At 46.3% G+C, this 20786-nt stretch overlaps 1 protein-coding gene across 2 annotated transcripts in view; it reads right to left on the reverse strand.

Annotated features, from left to right (window-relative positions):
* PLD1 (phospholipase D1) overlaps positions 1 to 20786 on the reverse strand; it is a 62466-nt gene that overhangs the window by 35358 nt on the left and 6322 nt on the right. For both annotated transcript variants that reach the window (XM_064665851.1, XM_064665850.1), the window contains exons 2-7: positions 9249 to 9434; positions 8790 to 8917; positions 8344 to 8489; positions 7395 to 7503; positions 5764 to 5829; positions 272 to 330 (exon numbers count right to left, since the gene is read on the reverse strand). In XM_064665851.1, the coding sequence (XP_064521921.1) occupies positions 272 to 330; positions 5764 to 5829; positions 7395 to 7503; positions 8344 to 8489; positions 8790 to 8917; positions 9249 to 9402 (662 nt within the window). In that variant the 5' untranslated portion in view covers positions 9403 to 9434. The remainder of the gene's footprint in view (positions 1 to 271; positions 331 to 5763; positions 5830 to 7394; positions 7504 to 8343; positions 8490 to 8789; positions 8918 to 9248; positions 9435 to 20786) is intronic.

Consider the following 20786-nt stretch of genomic DNA (forward strand, 5'->3'; position numbering starts at 1 on the left):
AAGAAAAACAAGGGGCTCAACAGGCTGCAGGGAGGGAAGGGGAGAAACCCTGTAAGCCAGCCCATGTCTCGCAAAGCAGCCTGCTCTCAAAACTATTTCCCCAAATTGTACCATTTCTCTCTGAACAGTAATAAATTTTTCTATCTGGATGATAAAATATTCTCCAGTCAGTTACCGGTGAGAAAGGAAAGCTATTAATGTGAACAGTATTTATTTATAAAGTCATGCTCTTAGTGAATCATAACTCACAAAGACACAGCTCACAACTCACATGCCCTTTGGTCCCAGGTCGTGGATAAATGACAGTTGGCTTACTCCAACAAACTCCATCTGGAAAAGAGAAAGAGATTCCCCCATCCTTCAAACTCTGAAATCCACAAAATACTTTGCTTCATTGAAGTGACTTGTCATAAAGACAGAACCTACAAGATCCTGAGCAGAAGTTCCCCACCACTGCCTAAGCATCTTCAAGGAGACCAAGAAAAGTAGTGTGGTTGGGTTTTCAGCTTGTTTATTTTGGATGTGCTTTGGAGAATACACTTCGGGCAACCAGGACAATCAAGCTCAAATGTATTATAGGGACCTACTCGTATCCTCCCTTCTGGATCACTGGCTGAACTCAGGACTCAAGTCTGACACTGTTTTGGGGGTCTATGTGATATTGGCTGGCTGCTTGAATCCTCTCCTCCCTCCAGTGACCACCACAGAAACACTGGAAAGAGAATGAGGACATGTCCCCAGGTCTGGGAGCACCCTATTCCCTTTGATTCTCCTACCCTATGGACACACACCACATGGGGGTTCAACCCCTCAGCCTATTAGCATCCTTCAAGCCAGTTGCTCCCACTCAGTGCTGCACACACACCACTGCCCATTTGGTTCCAGAAGCCAAAAATCCACAGGAAAGCAACACTGGGTCAGAAGGAGACCAAGATCAAATCCCAAGGACAAGCAACCTGCCTCCTCATGGGTCCTCCTGCTTCAGCAGGAATGGCAGAGGAACATAACAGCGAGTAAAGTTGGTGAGAAAGCACAGCATGATTACATTCACCTCTAAAAATAGGACACTGGGCCATTTCGACTGAGCAGGCTTTTCTTGGCACAGCAAGACATTCCTGGCAGTCTGCTGGTTATTAGCCCTGGGCCCCATTAGCAGGAACAAACACCTGCCCCGGGTGTCCTGTGCAGGACAGGGCTTGGGCAGGAGCAGCCTTGCATGGTAGAAGCTTGTCTGCACCCAGGAACTTTTAATTTATTATCACATAAAGTTGTCCAAGTGCAGAGTGGTGCTCAGGGTAGGGTGAGGGCAGGTGTCACTGTCCCTTTAGCCAGGCAATAAAGCCAGAGGGAACCCTCTAACCACAGTAGGACAGAAGATCCTTCCACTTCCTCATGCTCTGCTGCTCCTGGGACCTTCCCAAACTTCTCATATCAATAAGGCCGTGGAGAAGAACAAAAGACACTATTACTTTCCTCTGAGTATCTCAAGGACATAAAGTAACATCTATTCTGTAGAGGCAAATTTAATGCCCTGATTTTGGGGTCATTTCAGTCTGTTTTCAGAAAGTGGTTAGAACAAGTTATTCCATGCTTTTACTAACCATCTTGGTATCTCTGCTCTACCTACATGTTCTGGAAAAGTACCAGGTCTGACCTATGAACGTTTCAGCTGTTTCTGCAGTGACATTCAGAGCAGGGTGGGAAGCACCTGAAAACCCAGTGTACTCTACAAGGTCTTATCAGAGGTCCCAAGTGAAGTCTCAGGCCACTTCTTTGCCTGGATCCCATCTTAACTTCTTCAGAAAATGGCTGGCATTCCCCACCAGACAAATCAGAAACCCAGACATCTCTCACAGTGGGCACACGCACAAAAAAAGCAAATGAATGTCAAAACCCTTTGAAAACGCTGGCTGGGACCAGAAAACTGGCAGCAATTTGAGGAGCACTGCATGCAGAGAAATAAAAGAAGCAAAAAGGAAAACCAGGAGGAAAAATTACTTGCAGAAACAGAACTACCACCACATAAAAAAGAAAGAAAGATTGTCTGGCAGCGCAGCAACCTCCTCTGCAGCCAAGGAGTCTTTGGAACAGCAATGACGGTTACAGGAGCCCATCCAACACGTTGATCAAGCGCTGGTTTGTAAAATAAACCCTTAAATAAATTCCTCCAGTTAGAAGGAAAATTCCTCAGTGCAGTGCGAAATATCTGATCGAATGATTTATTGTTATTATTATTGCTGCATTAGCTATTTTTACTGTTACAGAGCCTTTCATCCGAGGTGCTCGTCATTCACAGAGGGACTGAGAGAGGCAGGCAGAGCAGCCCAGGCACTTTCATCTCCGTCACACTGGAATTCCTGTGCTGCCCAGCTGCCTCCCTGGGGAGCTGGAATCCCACTCTGGTTTCAGAGCGATCCGCAGCAGAATGTTTTAAGTATGAGATAAAGGCCCAGAGAACGCAGCTTCAATGACATTGTTGTAGCAATAAAAAGCAAAATAAGAAAAGCAGACGGGAGTGATCAGCTGCAGAAGGACAGGCTATGGAAGGCGGAGAACCAGCTGCAAGGTGCACGAGCCACAGGTTCAAACCATCCCGTTCTGCCAGCAATGCTGAGCATCCACCATTTATGTGAGTAAAAATTTCACAGAGCATCTGCATTTCAGAAAGAATTCAGCAGCTCCACACTGCGTTTTCATTTCGACTCTTGTTCTTAATTTAGTGGGTTAAAAAAGTGGTTTGATTAGCACTGATGGCTAACAATAAAATGGAATTACATGCTCTTCAGAATAATATTGTTCAGCAAAATTTCTTACACAAAAAAAATTGCTCATACAAAACCCAAATTTAAAAAGAAAACTGGAATGTGCTGTATTTCAAGGGTTTTTTTACAAACCAGCGCTTGATCACTGTATTTCAAATGTGCTGTATTTCAATTATTGTATATAACTAAAAATAACTAAATATATAATAAATAACTAAAAGCCTAAATAATAACTATTTATTTAGAAGTAAACAACTAAAAATACTAGAAGGTTGCAGAGGTCTGCAGATCCAAGTACAATATCAGAGGTAAACCTGCAGCCACTCACATATCTGAGCTGATCTTACATAGTACTGTTTTCACTTTAAATGAGGTTTTTACTCTCACTTACTAAAGCTCACACACTCCAGTTCAATCAAATCTTACTCTTCATTTTGCTTAGGTATCTTTTAAGTATGGGAGGTCACATAAAAAAATAATGCAAGGGTCCAATTGAAAAAATTTTTATGTGGAACTCAATCAAGCCCTAACATTTTGGGGCTATATTCCTCCAATTTCCATTTTCCAGAAAAAGAGTGTGGACAATTAACAGACTGAGATCCCCACAACATTCATTTTAATGGTGATTGCCTTGAAGCACTTCAGCCCAGAGGTACTATAAAAAGGTTTTGGAAAGGATGAGAAGGCATGAGATTTAATCATGATTCATATAACAAAAAAGAAAATAAAAATATAAAAAGCTGGGGGATGTACAAGCTCTACAATGCCATGTGGTCACTGTGGACCTGATCCTCGATCCACTGGGGATTCCAGGTCTGCAAAACTGCTACGAGCTTCAACTTGCAGGCTTGACTGTCCCAGTGCATGGCACATCCTGCAGACAGTGTATAAAGCTATTTGCTCTCACTGGGAAATAACAAATTAACCACAAATGCAAAATAAAAGAAGTAAAAAAGTGAATTCATTAAATTGTGCAGCTTGGATGTAAAAAACACATCCTTGTAGACACAACTGAGCCGAGCAAGCCCTTCACACGGACTAAGGGCTACAATCCCTTAGGGCAGGTCACAGTTTGCCTTTGCCACTCCATGTCTCACTTTACAAAGAGTTCAGGATTTTAAAAAAAAACACCTCAGTGCATCGATTTGCTGAAAGGAACACACAGGAGTCAAAATGTTCTCCAGGATTAAGACAGTTACAGCATTTGTCAGCGTCCAGGCAAAAGACTTCTCAGCCACAGGAAGAGCAAAGCCCTCATTTTGTTCTCAGAAGGACAAATACAGTTCTGGGAAAAGTGCCAGAAATCTTCACTTTAGTCTCTATAGAGTAAGAGAATGGTGGGGGTTGTTTTGGTGGTTTTTTTTAAAGGAAGCACTTTTCTCCCTGTGCTTTCTTCCAGCATCGCCTGCAGGACCCGCACTGCCACCATGAGCAGCAGAGTCCTCACTGAATGCTTCACTGCAGCCAAATCCAGTGGGAGCCAACAATAAACTGAGAATTTATGTGCAAAGTGACATCTGGGTCCGGGGGCCGGGGACAGAAGGGCGATTCAGCACAGGAGAGGAGCACGCCACAGCTGCCTGGGCAAGGCAGGACCACTGTCTCCTCACCCGGCCCCCACCGCTGCTGCACGTCCCAAACCACAGCCTGGCCAAAGGATCACCCACGTTCTCACAGGAGCAGAAATGCTCCGAAGTATTTGAAAAAAGCAACGCCTGCCTGAAAGTGACAAGATGGATCCACACTGTAAAATAACTCTCCCCCGCTCTGCATATGCTGCTGATCAAAATTGCCAAGTTATCCCAACCTTGCTATAAGAACAAAAGATGACTCTTTTCCACATGCAGACTAATACAGCTCTTGACTGCATTGGAATCAAGCTCTACTGCCTGTCCCCAAAAGAAGCACTCTAAGGAATACAGTTGCCTCAGACTAGTCTGAAGGTTTCTGGCCAACCCCAATGAGCACTTTGGCCCATACAACAAGCAGTGCTTAACACACTGAGCTCTGCAACAGAGCACAAACAGTTTTTGGGCATGACATCCATCTATGAGCTGCCCAACATCTCTACATAACTGATATCCCGCAAAAGAGAAGAATATCTATCAAACAACAAAAACAAAAGTGGAAGGGAAGAACTGGCTGCTACAGAAACCCTAAGTTCAGTCTATATTTCTGGCTTGTTTGAAAACCAAGTGCTCCCAGTTATCACCCTTGGCTCAAAAATGTCACTAAGCTCGGCAGCTACTCAGAGCGTGCATCAGGTTTTGCTGATAATACAAAAGATGGAATAATACAGTCATTATGCAGCCAAAAAAGGGGAGATAAATTACCATCCCTGGGAGATGTTACAGCTGCAACTGACAGGTGAGGAGCACTGAAGAAACATCTGAGGATGGATTTCAAAAGAAATATTTCTACTTAAAATAGGCCTGAAGCTGGATTTGACATCTCTCCTCATTTCAAAAAGAGTGTTGACTTGAGGAAATAAGCCAACTACCATCTCCCTTTGGAACTGCCCAAATACCTGGGGAAGTGAAGGGGTATCACAAAAACAAACTCAGCATCACTGATGTCCAGTGAAAGTGCAGAGAATAGAAACCTGATACAAAACTGCACTCAGGACCACACACAAAGCCCCAACTGAAGGAGCAATTACAAATGTGGTTTGGATTCCAACTGTTTAAGTACTTAAAACTTGAACTTATCATCTTAAACACTGCAGAATTAAACAGAAATCATTATACAACCAGCTGCCTGGACTGGACTTGCTTGAGGAGATTATCCCTGTGTTATACCAGCAACATCCAAGACTGAGTCATTCACTCTCCTCCTTTGGTTTTCATCATCATGAAAACATCATGTTGGAGAAATCAGCTAAGCCAAAATGCTCACAAAACCACTGTAAAATGTTTCATCCATAAGCTGCATGTCTTGTTCCAATGAATTCAGCATTTGTAAAGTGAATATTCTTTAGGTAAGCAAACTAATTTCTACTTACTGTTCCATGGTAGTTCTTGTACATCGGCATTTTCAGGATATTTGACAAGTAGTCCTCCAGCTGTTTCTACAATTAAAATATTGACACTTTAGATAAGATGTGGAGGGTTTTCTTGAAAATTCCTGCAATCCAACTGTCCGGCATTAGGAAGCAACCAAGAAATCAGACACACTTTTCAGTGTGAGTGGATAAATAAATACATTATTATATTGTCATGGGATATTACAGCTCAGCACCATAAACAGTTTGGTCACAGGTTGTTTACTGTTCACATATCTGTGTTTATTCTTTCCACCAGCAAACCTGTTCCTTGGCAGTGTCACTTTGGAGGTCAACTTTCCTGACTGAGCCCAAGTTTCAGAACAACTGTAAATGCAAAATCAGTCCCCACTGTTTCTGACCCACGTGAATTAGTTTTGTGAGAAAACACTGCCTAAGAGGCAACTGAGAGAGCCTGTTTAACCAAAACATCAGGTTCATGGGGTGAGGAGCATCGTGATGATGCTGCCCTGTCCCAAAAGCCACGGAGAGGGCAGTGATTGGGCCTGTCCTCCCCAGCCAGGAGGGGAGAAGAGAAGAAACCATTATGGGAGAATTAATCTCTTCCTATCCTCAAGGTAAATGGGCAAAGAAGAAATCAGACCATCACAGTATAGGAAACTGGACAGAGTCCTACAGGACACAATACAAAGCAAAAAGAAACAAATGCCATCAGGACCTTTATCCTTCTCAGCACTGACGTCACAGCACTGAGCTCCCCAGCTGGGCAGCAGGGGTGCACATCCCCCTGGTGAGAGTGATGGGATTCCCACAAGGAAACCGAGGTGAGTTCAGAAAAAAGGATCAGGAACACATTTTTCTTCCTCTTTTAAACCAGCATCTCTCTCCTGAAACTTCCCGCGCACAAGTGGAGCCGTGCACAGCAGGGAGGGTTATCTGCACGTCACAGCCACGAGACACAATCTTTTGGGACGTGAAGCTCCAGTGGCAGAAAGCCCAGGGAAGGAGGGAGCAGCAGAAAGAGAACGATAAGCACAGGCTGAACAAACATGGGTTTTTACAGACTTTTTTTTTTTCCCCTTGCAAACAGCAAAGCTGCAGTGAAGAGGTAGGAAGACATCCACCCTCTCCACGGAAGGGCCCATCTGTTAACATCTGATGAAGTTACACAGAACACGTGTGCCTCGGCTAAAATTACCCATGACAGCACAGAGAGCCCGACTGTCAGCTCCTCTTTCAGAGGGGGACAGGACTGAAATCTCTCAGATTTTGATGGCCTCGGGGCTGCCTCCATCACGCAACTTGACTCTGCAAACTGCCTCTTCTATCTTTAAATCACAGCAGGTGGGAGGAGGGGAACTACCACTCCCAGCATCCTGGATGTCCTCAACTGCAGAGGAAAACTTTGCCCGTATGAACTCCGAGAGAAGCATCCTCATCACTGCACGGGGGAGAACGTGGCATTAAAGCCAGGCTTGTCAAAGCGTAAGTTTGTCAAACGAAATACTTTAACAGCAATAAACAAAGGGTTTGATAGTGTGTGGCTCTGCAAGCAACCTGCTTGGCACCTCTGCACCTCAGAAGCCCTCCCAAGGCACCCCCCTGGCCCCCAGGCTGAGCTGGGCACTCACCCTCCTGCTGGAGAAGTGCTCCTCCCGCACCGTGCTCTCCGCGGTGTGCGGTAGACTCGGCATCTGCCTCGGTTCTCCCCTTTTGATGGATTGTCTTCTCACTGTGTGACTGAAGGAAAAACAAACCCCAGCATCAAGTCTCAGTGCTGCATATGTGTGTGTGTGTGTGTGTGCCTCGATATGTAACCCCCCCACCTGCAATGCTTTTATTTTCCCTATCCAAACTCTTAAAAACTGAGATGGGTGGGCAGGATGGCAAAAAAACAAAAAAAAAAGCCAGTGTGGATTCATTTAAGAAGCCAGTGTGCTCCGACTGGCTCACAAAAACACAGCACAGAAGTATCAGTTTCATTTTTTAAGGGTCATCTTTTTTTGCCCTCAAATAGAGAGCCCACACTCTATTTTTATGGCATTAAGTTCCTCCAGCACTTAACCACTCATAATTTCACCTTTCTTATCATATCCCAATGTTTCTCCACATCAGGAGGCTCTTGCTGACCTAGAGCACTTCTCTTCCTACTTATTTTGTCTTTTCCTTTATATTTCTAGCCACTCTGAGCACCAAGGCCAACCTGGGCAGGGCTGACCACCCATGCCAGGGACCCCCATACCTTCAACATCCAGCCCACACTGTCAAAAGCCACAGCACACCAGCAATTGCCATTAGCTTTAGCATAATCAATCCCCAAGTTCAAGGTAAATTCAGCTCAAAAGCTGGTGATCTGGGAGACAACGTTTTCTGTGTCAGCAGAGACATGTTTGCATCACTCAGATTATAGCTACTAAACACATAGATCAAATATTTTCATTATAGCTACTAAGTATTTATAAAGACTGAATTCTTCTGCCCTCTCAGCAAAGCAAATGGGACCAGTGAAATCAAACAGATACGTTGCTAAAAGATCCCATCCACCCAAAGCCCACCGTGTCCTCAGGGATCCACACTCACTTCCTGGTAGGGATAGGGATGCGCACAAAGGCTTTGTATCTCAGCAGCTCCCTGTGAAACTCCTGGAAGTGCTTGAACTTCCTTTTCACCTGCCAGGTGAACTCTCCATGGGTCAGCTCGATGGTGTAAACATTGGGGCTTGGTACCTGCAGAGGAGAACATCACTACAAGGGATGAAGCTCTGAAACAAGTAATTTTCCTGCAGCTGCTCATCTGAAGATCCTTTATTCAATTTTACTTAAGGATCATTCTGTCTCCCGATTTCTTGTTCTGCTTTATTAGATTTATTAGATTATACAGACAGGTAACCTTCTCTCTTAAGTGCTTCCTGAGGCACAGGCATTCCTCCTTCCTCAGCCCGTGAACAAGCAGGCGCAAAATCAACCCACGAGCAGCACCGTAACACAGTTCTAACGAAAGGAAATGGAATTTCTGGAGGTTCTGACCTTCTTAGTGGAAGTGAAGCGTTCAACTTCCAACACGCGCACTCGGACAGGACATCCCGTGAGGTACGTCTGCGTGCCCGGCTCCTTGAACCCATGGGTGTGATAGATGGCAGAGAAGGGAATGCACGCTGCAAGGACCACAAACCCTGTTAGCTCAACAGCCTTGTAATGATCCACGAGGGCGTGAAAGCCAGCAGACAGCTGCAATGCTTTAACACAGGAGCATTTACACAGCAGCATTAATTCCACTAAAATATGCCAGGTTTTATTTAAGAGAGCTTGAAGACAAGCTTTCACAGAAGGGGCTTGACTTGAAAAGCTCATGTTTTAAGAGCCTCCTGGTTCTAAACCAGGGTCAGTGGCTGGGCTTGGGAAAACCCCTGAGGCTGCACCCCATCTGTCAACAGATTATTAAATCCAGGCATGACACGGGGTGAGAAGGTACGAGTGTCAACTCACCGGTGCCTTTCGGGTCATTTAGCACCTCTGAGTCGACCTCCTCCCCCTCCACATGGAGCTCCCTGGTGTCCAGGCTCTCGATGATGTTGCTCATGTCTGCAGCGATCTTCTTCAGCGTCGATGTGGCTGCATGGCTTTGGGCTCTCAGTGACATCTCCGGGGCCCGCGCTCTGGAGCCGCGGGGCACTGGGGAGAGAAAGGGGCAGGGCTGTCATCACCCCCTCTGCAACACAGAGCAGGGCTCAGGGAAACCACTGGCAGCACAAGGCCCCCTCATCCCTCCAGCCCCTTACCCACATTCATCCCAACTATCCTCATCCTCCGCACCTGATGCAAACAGCCAGCCCTGCAGCTACAGGAAACCACTGCCCAGAGCAGTGAAAAAGTACAGGCAGCTTCAGGCTGCAAGAGAAAGTTTCCCCCCATGCCAGTGACCACAGGACTCATACACTCTAGTTGTATTTTTAAAAGCAAAATAAATAATATTTCACTTTCCAGCTAAAAACACCTGCAGGGGGTTGGTTGTTGTTTAGGATTACGTTCATGGATTGATTACAAAAGGAAAGCAAGGAAGTTTCTGCATCAGCTCGCCTGATCATCTCAACAAGCTCTGCAATAATGACCATACACCAGAAAAAGCACAAACCATATCAATTCCCAGCCAAATCCCAGACTTAATTCACAGGGCTCTGTGTTTCCCAGGTCAGGCTGCACGGAGGAACAGCTCACTCAGAAAATCAGTAGGTGTTTTTGTTACACGTTCTTCCTTTGATTGAACTAGTGATACAAACTCCAGGCATTATTAAGATTTCCTCTATTTCTCTACACCTTAACAATTGCCTGTGGCATCTGCATGTCTTGTGCTCTCCCACGGCTCCCTCCTCTCAGCAGGCTCAGATGTTACAGCTGTAAATGTTCCTCTCTGGGGAGCAGACCGGGGTTGGAGGCATCCTGATGCCCACAGAAGGCCTGGGAGCAACAAGGTGGACACTCCAGCTTGTCCTTGTGTCACCCCTCCAACAGCACAGGTGGCTGCAGGACCAGCCCACGGCCCCTTAGTGATGGGGACATGGGCAGGGGGAAGGAAGGCTGCTGCCTGCTTGGGGTGCTCAGGCAGTGGCACTTGGAGGTGTTTAGGCACTGATGACTACAGCACTTCCCACCTTTACTCCCACCCAGCCATGCCAGGAGCCTGAGTCAGGACAAAAATGGGGAAGGAAGAAGAAAAAAAATAAGGAAACAAAAATAAATCGATATGTGACGCATGTCCACTTGGACTGGCACAAGCCTTTGGCACCTGTGTGTATTTGCAAACCCTCCTCTTCCTCCTCCTCTTCCAGGCTCTGAAACTCACTATGGGGCTGAAGAACTGGCTGCTGGTCCTTGCACGCAGCCAAGCTCCAGCTCTTGGGCATCTCCGTGATAAATAAGTCCTTTCAATCTCTGCCCTGCTCTGCAATAAATGTCACAGCTCCACAGCTTCACTAAAAAAATATGGACGGGACAAACTGGCAACATTTTACAGCAGTCAATACAAGGATGCCCATTTATACTGGTGGAAGCTCTTACATTGTGTTAAAGAATGATTTTTAAAAGAAGTGTGACATTTCTGATGTCAAATTCTGCAAAGAACACTGTGCCATTATTGTTGAGTGAGCTCCATAGCAAGAGCTGGGTATGCCGTAACTTGGAAATAATTTAACATTTTAATAAATCATGTCTTTAGCTGCTTTTGAAAGGACATTCTTTATTATTGTTTCCTCTTGAAACAAGTACATTATTTTATTACTACAGAAGGCTGATATCATGTAAGCCCAAAAACACGTTAAAAGCAGCTGCCTTCAGAAAAAAAAAAAATCCATTTGCACACAGACTTGAATCAAGAAAAAAATGAGTCAATCTCTTCTCTTATACCAAAGTAAATGCAGAACCAACAGCTTCATCTTGGGAGCGAGGGCTCTGAGGGCCTTGGTGGCTCTGTCACCTTCCACCAGTGGCAGGGAATGCCACCACAGCACAGAGGCTTTAGGACCAGACTGGGGGATTGTTGGGCCCACAGGTCACTTCAAGAGATGCACCTGAATAATTCAAACACAAACCCACACGCGTACACTCCTGGGTACCTCCTCCCCCCAATACACTGAACCGTGGGACAGTGTCCTGGGTTTGGTTGGGACAGAGTTAGTTTTCTTCTCATTAGCTGGTACTAGTGCTGTGTTTTGGGTTTAGGGTGAGAAAAAGGTTGATAACACACTGATGTTTTAGTTGTTGCTGAGTCCTCCTTCCCCTAAGCCATGACTTCCCAGTTTCCCATGCTCTGCCAGTGGTGAGGTGCACAAGAAGCTGGGGGTCAGAAAGGCCAGGACAGCTGACCTGAACTGTCCAAAGGGATATTCCACTCCATAGAACATCATGCCCAGTATATAAGCTGGGTTGGCTGGAAAGGGCTGATTGCTATTGGGGAACAGGCTGGGCATCTGTCAGCAGGTGGTGAGCAATTATTGGATTGTGCATCACTTGTTTCCCTCGGGTGTTATTCCTTTCTCTCTCTCTTTCATTACAATTATTATTATTATCATTACTACTAGTAGTAGCATAATATTTTATTTTGTTTCAATTATTAAACTGTTCTCACCCCAACTGCTGTTACCCACTTCCCTACCCAGCCCACACAGCTTCCCCACAGCAGGAGCCTGGCACTCACACTGCCCCACACCTCCTTCACCACCACTCCATGGAAAGCCAGTTCTCCCTGTCGGAAGCTTTACACTTTTCCTATTCTAACAACACACTGCAGGGGAATTGAATTATTCAGAGAGCATAAGGTACATTTTCATTTTCCTCTAGCAGTGAAGTCATTCCACCTGATATAGACTGGCTTTGGATGCTTGATTTTCTCCCTGGAAAGCAGGCATACACAAATATCATTCCCAAGGGAGGCCACAGACGTTATATTTCCCAAATAACCCTGGGGGTGGCAGAGGGGAGCCCAGAGCCCCACTCTGCACTGATACAATAAAATCCTATTTCCCACTCAGCATTTCAGGCAAAGAAGTTTTTTTGACCATTTCTAGATGGAAATAAAGCAGCATCTTGCTTTGTATTTCTTCTGTCTGTATTCATGTTTAGAAACAAAACACAGTTTGTTTTTTTCTTAGTCTGAAGAAGCCTTTGCTTCATGGAAACTTAATGCCCTTTCCAAAAGAAGTTTTCTACAGTCCAAGAGAACACAAGCCCAAACACACTCTGTATGTGCCATGCCAGCAATTACACTTGAAGGAAAGCAGCAGACAAATACCACATCGGGAGGGCTGGAGGAAGAGCACACGGAGAGAAGCCAACAGGGAGAGGATGCACATCCTCCTTCCTCCTCCTCCTCCCCTCCCTGCCGTGCCAGGTACAGCTGGGCTCCTCGTCACATTAATTGACGCAGCCAGTTAATGGATAAACAATTAACCAGTGTATGCAGAGATTATTTGCCAGGGACCGCAGCAGGGCTGCATAACTCAGGATTTTTTTTTTTTTTTTTTTTTTTTTTGAAGCTGAAGCTGTTTTCACAGCTGGCACAGGCAAGTCCTGGGATAATGCAGGGTCCAAACTCAGATGGACCTGAGTCAGTCCCAGCAGCAAGATTTCCCCTCTAGAGGTTAGAGCAAGATTTTGGGGTTGAGAGGGAAAGCATGACATGTCTGGCAGCCCCATGAACTCGGGCAGAGGCCAAGCTCCCCATCACAGTCAGCTGCTGCAGAGCCAGAGGGCACAGGACAAACCCAGCCCTGGGCAGGGAGGACAGCACTGGGGTCAGCTGGAAAGACAGGACATAACACATCCCTCTGAAAGCTTCTGCAAATTGCTTTATACGGCTCTACTCTGTAAGAGCAATTTAACCTCTTGGCCAGAGTTTCCATGTGGACACTGCCTGCATTCCCACGGGCAAGCTGAGGAATGCTCCTGGGTTAATCTGCAACAGGCTGGGTGCAAACAGGCACCACACACGGATATCCAGGATTTAACCACAAACCAGATAGGTTACATCAAGAAGGCCCTGTCTTTCCAGTGCCACTCACTGCTCACACTAGTGATGGACCAGAGAACGTAATTACAAACCTGCTAATACTGTCAGCTTTGGAGGCTGCAATTACGTGCAGGTCAGGGAAAACTCAAGCAGCAGGAGAGTGGAAATAATAAGATAAATTCATGAGAAACAAGTGCTGCATTTTAGTATTCGTCTGCTGCCATTCAGGATAGAAAATAAGCAGCGTTTGTTTAAGGAAAAAAAACCAAACCAAACAACCAAAACCAAAGAGAAAGACCAGGGTTTGACTGAATCAAGAACCGGCAATCCGAACAAAGGCAAAACCTGTGCCAAGATGCACAAACAGGGATACTCCCTGCATGCCAAAAAGGAAGATACGGTGCAGAAGACAGAAGAGTCAGATCTAAAGCATTTGACCTGTGAGAACAGTGTCAGTACTGAGAGCAGGAAGAGAAACGTGACACAGTCTGCAAGCCTACAGAAGGCTGCTGTGAGCAGGGTGGACAAGGGAGAAGTGCTCTGAATTAGAATCACAGAATCATTGGGTTTGGGTTGGAAAGGACCTTAAAGACCATCCAGTTCCATGGGCAGGGACACCTTCCACTAGACCAGGTTGCTCCAAGCCCTGTCCAACCTGGCCTTGAACACTTCCAGGGAACAGCTTCTCTGGGCAACCTGTGCCAGGGCCTCCCTTTCACAGGGAAGAATTTCTTCCTAACATCTAATTTAAATCTACTCTCTTTCTGAATAATTTCTGGCTTAAAGCAGAGACTAGGGAGAAAGCTCTGTCTACTGGCAAAGGCACTGGATTGCCCGAGGAGGGGTTTGCAGACTCCCAGGGCTGGAGGAGGCAGGGGCAGGGGAGAGGGAACAGTTGCACCAGTTCCCTTTTGAGACCCTCAGATACCACAAATCCAAACCTGCTGGCCTGGGCAGCCAGGAGCTGGCACAGCAACCTTCATTTGAACAGAGGGAAGGTGCTGCTCCAGCTTTATCCAGCTTGGAATCTGCCTGGGCAAAAGCAGCAAGAAGGAAAAACCAACCAATAAAGTCAGCAGTAAAGGAAAACTTCGGAAAGAATTAACAGACAAGGAAGAAGGGAGATGGTGAGAAACTGAAAGAGGCAAAAAAATCCCTACAAGCACTGCTGACACCGCCTTTGTTCAGCCTAGTTCTCAGATTAATTATTTCTTCTTTCAAGCACCACTTAAGCTCTCTGCCTCCCGTCGCCAGGCTGTCCCCACAGCACAGGAGCCCCAAGCCTCTTGAACTACTAAAATATATACACTGGAATTAGTGACTGCACCAAGAATCAGCCAAGATTTCAACTATAGGGACATTGACTATTAAAGTAAAAATTAACTACATTAATCCCTGAGCCCTTGTGAATACACTGCAAACCTGTAGCTCAATCCTGCACCTTTGCAAGCTTGGTATCTACTTCTGCTATTTGCCATTTTGGTTATGCTTTAACTCCAAGTTATTACTTCAGGGATCATATGACAATCTCAGCTAAATAAAATGCTTTTCTACTTGTTGCACAGGACAACAAAAGCACAGTTTTAAAGGCATGGAAACTGGAAGGCAGAAAATACACATTTTAGTAAATATTCATGAACAGTTCTGTGTTTTGAAGTTATTCACGTCCTGATGTGAAAATGTATGCAGCTGGTAATAGCACAGATTACCCAAAATTTGGTCAGCCTAAGTTTATTCTGTATCATGGAAGATCTGCAACAAGCTCAGATAAACCCTGTTCCTTAATGAGGCTCTGATGCCTATGAGCACCACAAAGAGCTATGAAACCCAGAAAACCTTCATTTGAAAAACAGGGGAGGAGGGAAGAGAAAGTACATCCAGGAAAAACAGACATTTCCTGCTAATGCCTCACAGGGTTTGATGCTCAACATCAACTCCCATCCTTATGGTGAGAAACACTTTAATCCCTGAAAATTACCCTCATTCCAGTTCTCATGACATTTCTCTCAGTACAGTGACCTTTTGGCAAGGGCTGTGACAAGTGACCTCTGTTCCCACAGTTGGTTTTGTCCCGCAGGCAGCAGTGCCGGTGGTGGGACACACGCAAACCTCCTGGGCTGCATGGACAGAATCAGACAGGCTCAGCCTAAAACTGGGCAATGAGATGATGCTATTAAAAAGAAAAAAGAAAAAAAAACCCCAACAGTCAAAACAAAGCCCAAAGAATTTGAGCCATGAATTCTCTCTCTCCTGCTGCTGCTGCCAGGAGCCTGGGTGCCATACAGGCAGCCACAGCCCAGATGAGATGCCAAGGAAATCCCATGCATGATGCCCTCAACAGCTATTTGCTCTGTCTAGTGGTGATGAATCTTTTTCATGTAAATATTTCCTAATTTATCCCCTTTTAAACCTAAAATTAGCTTTGGACCACTCCCACATGAAGAAATATCCTCAGCTGACAAGGTGAGGTGTTATTTGCATCCCCCAGGAGAAACTGGGGTTGTCAGCACCTCAGATTTATACTCTGGCACACCTTCCTTCCATGGCCCTGGACAGGGGTCAGCCCTACCCAAACCCAGAGATGTCCCAGGCTCAGGTCCCAGTCAGCGCCTTCAAAGGGGGTCCTGCTTTTTCAGACCAAGAAACCCAGTATCCATGACAAAGCAAGAGAAAATGCACTGATTTTATTTTTCCCCCACTACTTTATCAAAATCTCAGGGCTCCTATGTTACATTTCCTAAGTATGAAATTAAAGACAGAGGGGTTGAAAAATACTCAGCAATGCCTTAACCCTGTTCTTCAGTTCAGTACATGGAAACTATTCAGCCAGAGGAGCAAGCAGCCAGCACGGCACACACAGACGCCTCCTGAAAATCTGCCCTTCTGGATGCTCACACTGCAGGGACAGTGCAAGAGGATTAGGGTTTGTTTTTTAAAACACACAAAACAACCCTTGAAAAAGAACCAAAGCATTGCTCCCGCCCTGGAGCTGGGGAACTGAAACACAAATCCAAATCAACAATAAACACTATGTTCAAACATCATCCTGACCTAATTTTCTTATCTTTAGCCCAATCCTGATAAAAACCAAAAATATTTCAAAACAGCGTTTCCAAAACAATCATTCCCACAAAGTGCCTACATTTAACAGTAATACCTCTAAAAGCAGAAACCAATTAGTGCTTCCTGCAGCACAGTTCCCTGGTTCTGCATTATTGATTTCCACAGTCCTTGCCACGTGAGGCTCACTGCCAAGCCACCAGCCTGCCCAGAGTAAAAGCAAAGTCATGGGAATCCACACGGCCTGTTTGCAACTGGGGTCGACATGCTTCAAGGCTGGAATTTCCTGGAAATAACAGGTTAATTGTTGGAAGTCCCTGCTGCATTATTCATACTGAGCAGAGCCCCTTATCCTTCTGTACAGCGCTCTACAGCATTCATCCCACAGTGCTCTTGCTAGAGAAAAGGGAACAGAAAAACCAGGCAGGTCAAGGGAAATGATGAGGAAAGGCACCAGTCAGCACTGTCAGTGTGTGGTGACCAAGCCATGGCTGCATCAGAAAACCCCCCTGTGCTGCGTTTTTCCCCACACCCAGGCCCAGCCTAAGCGTCAGGGGCCTCCCAAGGACTCATTTCATTTGCTTTACCAAACAGCAAAGGGAAAACATAAACATCCTTGGTTGAGCAGTGGCTGCTGATCTCATGCTGATGCACTGGTTGCTCTGACTCCTGCTCCCCCAGCACAGGGCTCCTGCTTCCCCTGCCCAGCAGCACCCCAGGAGTACAGTCCCCGCTCCCTGGGGTGCCACGGGAAGTGCAGCCTCCCCAGGAAGCTGATCATTAGCTATTTATTGGTAATTAATGCTGGCCCTTCACATACTAATTCGTCACCATGTTTTGGATTCCTCAGGCGAGGACAAGAGGTTTTAAGCACTGTGCTTGCAACTTGGGCTGTGTATCCTCCAGAGATCACCATGAGCCCTGCACTGCCTGATGTGGTCATGGCACACACCCTGCACCCCTAAACGCAGGAGTACTGTGCATAACACCCTTGAAGCCAGAACAGGGGATGCCCAGAGCCTCTGGCACCTGGTTACCTACTCCACTAGCACTGTAGTTACAGGCAGGCAAAGGGAATCGGGTGACAGCACCTTGGGTATCAGCTCCACCTCAGCATCCCCAAACCATGCAATGGAGATGTGATAGGAGTGGCCAAGGGAGTCCTGGGCTGAGGCAAAAGAGGGGCTGGGAAAAGTATCTGCTGCAAAGAGCACAAACAGCAGCAAGGCCAAAGGATGCAGCACTTCAGGGTGCTGACAGACATGCAGAGCTTGGCAAGAGGCAGAGACTACAAAAGCTTTATATAAAATCCTAAAAGCGGGTAGCTTGCCAGAGTGAGAGTGTAATGCACAGGACTGTTGGAGTGGTCATCTATCTTCACAATCATCAGGGATGACAAGGAGCACTGCAGCACTCCTGGGATGGTGCACATTGCTGCCACTCTTATATTCAGCTGGACACGTCATATAAATATAGGACATATTTTCATGACCTAAACATATAGATGTCTACAGGGCTGATGTCCTGTACATCACTCAAAGCTATTCTGGTATCTCCCAGTGCCACGTCTGCTCCAGCAACCGGCACCTGCCAAGCCACATTTCTGCAAGGAATTTTGGCGGCTCAGAGACAAGAGGGCACGCTGGAAGGCAGCCCAACACCTCCATCCCACAGCAGGGTTACGTGGCAGCTGATAAATGCAAACATAGAGCTTCACATAACTCCTTCCAGCCAAGCTAATCCCAGGGACAGCACTGCAGTCTGCGCTCGGAAGGGATTCAGTGACTGGAACGGGATCTCAGTCATTGCTCCCCAGCCCTGTATGGGCACTCACTCCTGGTATCAGCTCTAGATGATGACAGAGTGCAGGTATGTGTCAGGATGTCACCATCCCTGCCCCTGCTGCAACCTGCTGCTTACTGAACAGATCTCATTAAGTGGGAACATGACTTTTCTCTCTCCTCCTGCTTTTTCCATGTGAAAGCACATGGAGGTGCTTTTTGTTGACCCTTTCTGTCACTTGCTCAAAGAAGTAAGAAATTTCTGTGGGTATCACAGCAACAAGGAGTAGCAGATTGAGACCATGTATTTTTACTAATAGTTAATTGCTTCAATAAAATGCTATTTCTGTTGTCATGACTTTTGGGGTTTTTTTTTGGTCTAAATGGAACTCTTCAAATAATTTCCACTGGGGAAAAAAAAAGTTGGCATGAACACGAGGCCATGATGGAGTACGAAGGCAACCCTTCTAGTTAGTACTACTAAGTAGTACACTACTGGTGTAGCCCCCACCACAGTGCAGGACTCAAGTGTTCCCATGCGAGCAGCAGCCAAGTCCAACTCCCTCCTGTGCCTGCAGAGTCCAAGGCACAGGCTCATCTCCCAGGGCACCACTGACTTCAAGGATGCAGGGTGACTACCACCACGGTCTTACTGATGCTTTTGTCCCTCTCAGAGGCAGCCCCAAGCACAAGGTGCAGGGCTGGGACTCACATGAAGCGCCGGTGGCTGCTGTGCATTTGCAGTGCTGGGTCCGCGCCAGTGTCTGTGTGGTGCCATCCCACACTGACCCTTCCCGGCAGTGGGAATCAACCCTGCTCACGCTGAACATTAACCACTGCCAAGCTGTTTGCTCACTGTGCACAGGGGTGTACTTTGGTAAATGCAAACCACTGGATGAACTCGGGTTCACGGGCGTGAGAGGAGCTGCAGCACCTTGGGGACACCATGTACCTCTGGTCATCCCAGCAAGGGTATGTCCCAGCTCCTCTCAGCTCCTCAGCCAGCACACCACTGCCTCCCCATCCCAAATGGGACCTTGCACCACACTGAGAGCACTGTCACACACTGTCCCTACCCAGGGACAAGCTGGAAACACTGGTGCAAAGCCCCACAACACAATGCAGCCACTCTCATCACCCCAAAACACACTCAGTACTCTTGCCCACAAACCCGGATTCAGCACCTTTCCAAACTGAAGCTCCCTATGGATTTTTATTTTTTTTTAGCAATGCTTTTAAAGGCATTTGATGCATTCTGGTTAATAAACTCCACAAGAATCTGATCTCTCCCTCCTCATTTGACTCCCATTCTCCAGTCTACCCCCAAAGCTGCAGCGCTCGGGGGCTGCAGCTTCCACCATCGAACTGGGACACCCAGCATCACATGCCTGTTGTACAATCAGGCATCGTGTCCAAAGAGCCAGCAGCAACACGTGCCAGAGGTAACAGGCAGGTGCATGCCTGATCCTGATCCACATTTCCAACAGCAGCTGCTTTTTCTCACCCACAGCCAGCAGCGAGCACCGACACAGGCAAACATCAACCCTCGGCCTCCCTTTCACGCCCAGAAATCTACCAGTTCATGAACAACTTCATCTGTGGATCTAGGATAACATTAAGACCTCCCAAGAACTGCATTTTCCTTCTCCCTGGCCAGCTAAAACAAATATTTGAGAACTTCTAATTTCCAAGAAGAAAACAGTTGGCTTGGGGAAGTCTCAGAGGTAATTGTAAGAGAAGCTGTGAGCAGAGCTCAGAAGGCAAAGGCAATGTTGTCCCTGAGACTTCAGAGGGCAAACCAACCTCTCCCAAGGAAACCCTCCATGGGCTCCCTGTATGACTCTCCACAGAATCACAACAGAACTTAGGCCACAGGGTACTGGAGTTACTGAAAAGCTAATTTTTCTATACCTTGAAGTGTTTGATCCATTATCAAAATTAAGTATTAGCAAATTATTACATAAGTTGGGTTATGACTTCTCATATAACTCTGGAACGATGGCTGAGGTTTCAGACCAGTACCTGTCAAACTGAGCTCAAATGCAGACAAATTCAACTAAAAACTGCTCATTATGAAGAAGAAACTTGCAGAAACAGACCAGATTCCTTCTGTTTCTTTTCTAAATACAATTCAATACCTGCAAATTTATGCAAAATAGCTCATTTACACATATTGACAATACTGACAGCTTGTTTAGAACAAAATAGATGCCTCGGAAAAAAAAATTTTAACCCTTTTCCCAGAGGGGAAAAACAATGCCTCAACCAAGCCGGCACAGAAGGCCACTGAGGGTAGGCAGGGAAAGGTGATGCTCATCTCTGAGCTCAAATCAAACCTCATCAGCCTCCTCATTCCCCTCCCTTACCCTCATACCCAGAGCTCCAGCCCTTTACAAGCAATGCGGGTGCCTGGACAAGGCAGAGACACCCCGCAGCTCTTTGTCCTTTTGTGAAAACTCCCCTACAGTACTTTTCCCACACATTCCTAGTGGAAATCAGAGCATCAAGATTAAGACTTACAAGCTGAACCCTCCAGACCTCAGCATGCAACGAGCCAAAAATTAAAGACAATTTTTCCCTCAACTGCCATGACCTTCTGGAGCAGTGCTGCTCAGAAAGGTGTCTGCAGAGTGTTTGTCACGTGCCCAAAAAAAGCTGTTTGGCAGAAAGAAAATGCAATAG

This window comes from Pseudopipra pipra, chromosome 10 (genome assembly GCF_036250125.1).
Source record: "Pseudopipra pipra isolate bDixPip1 chromosome 10, bDixPip1.hap1, whole genome shotgun sequence".
In the NCBI taxonomy this organism is placed as follows: domain Eukaryota; kingdom Metazoa; phylum Chordata; class Aves; order Passeriformes; family Pipridae; genus Pseudopipra; species Pseudopipra pipra.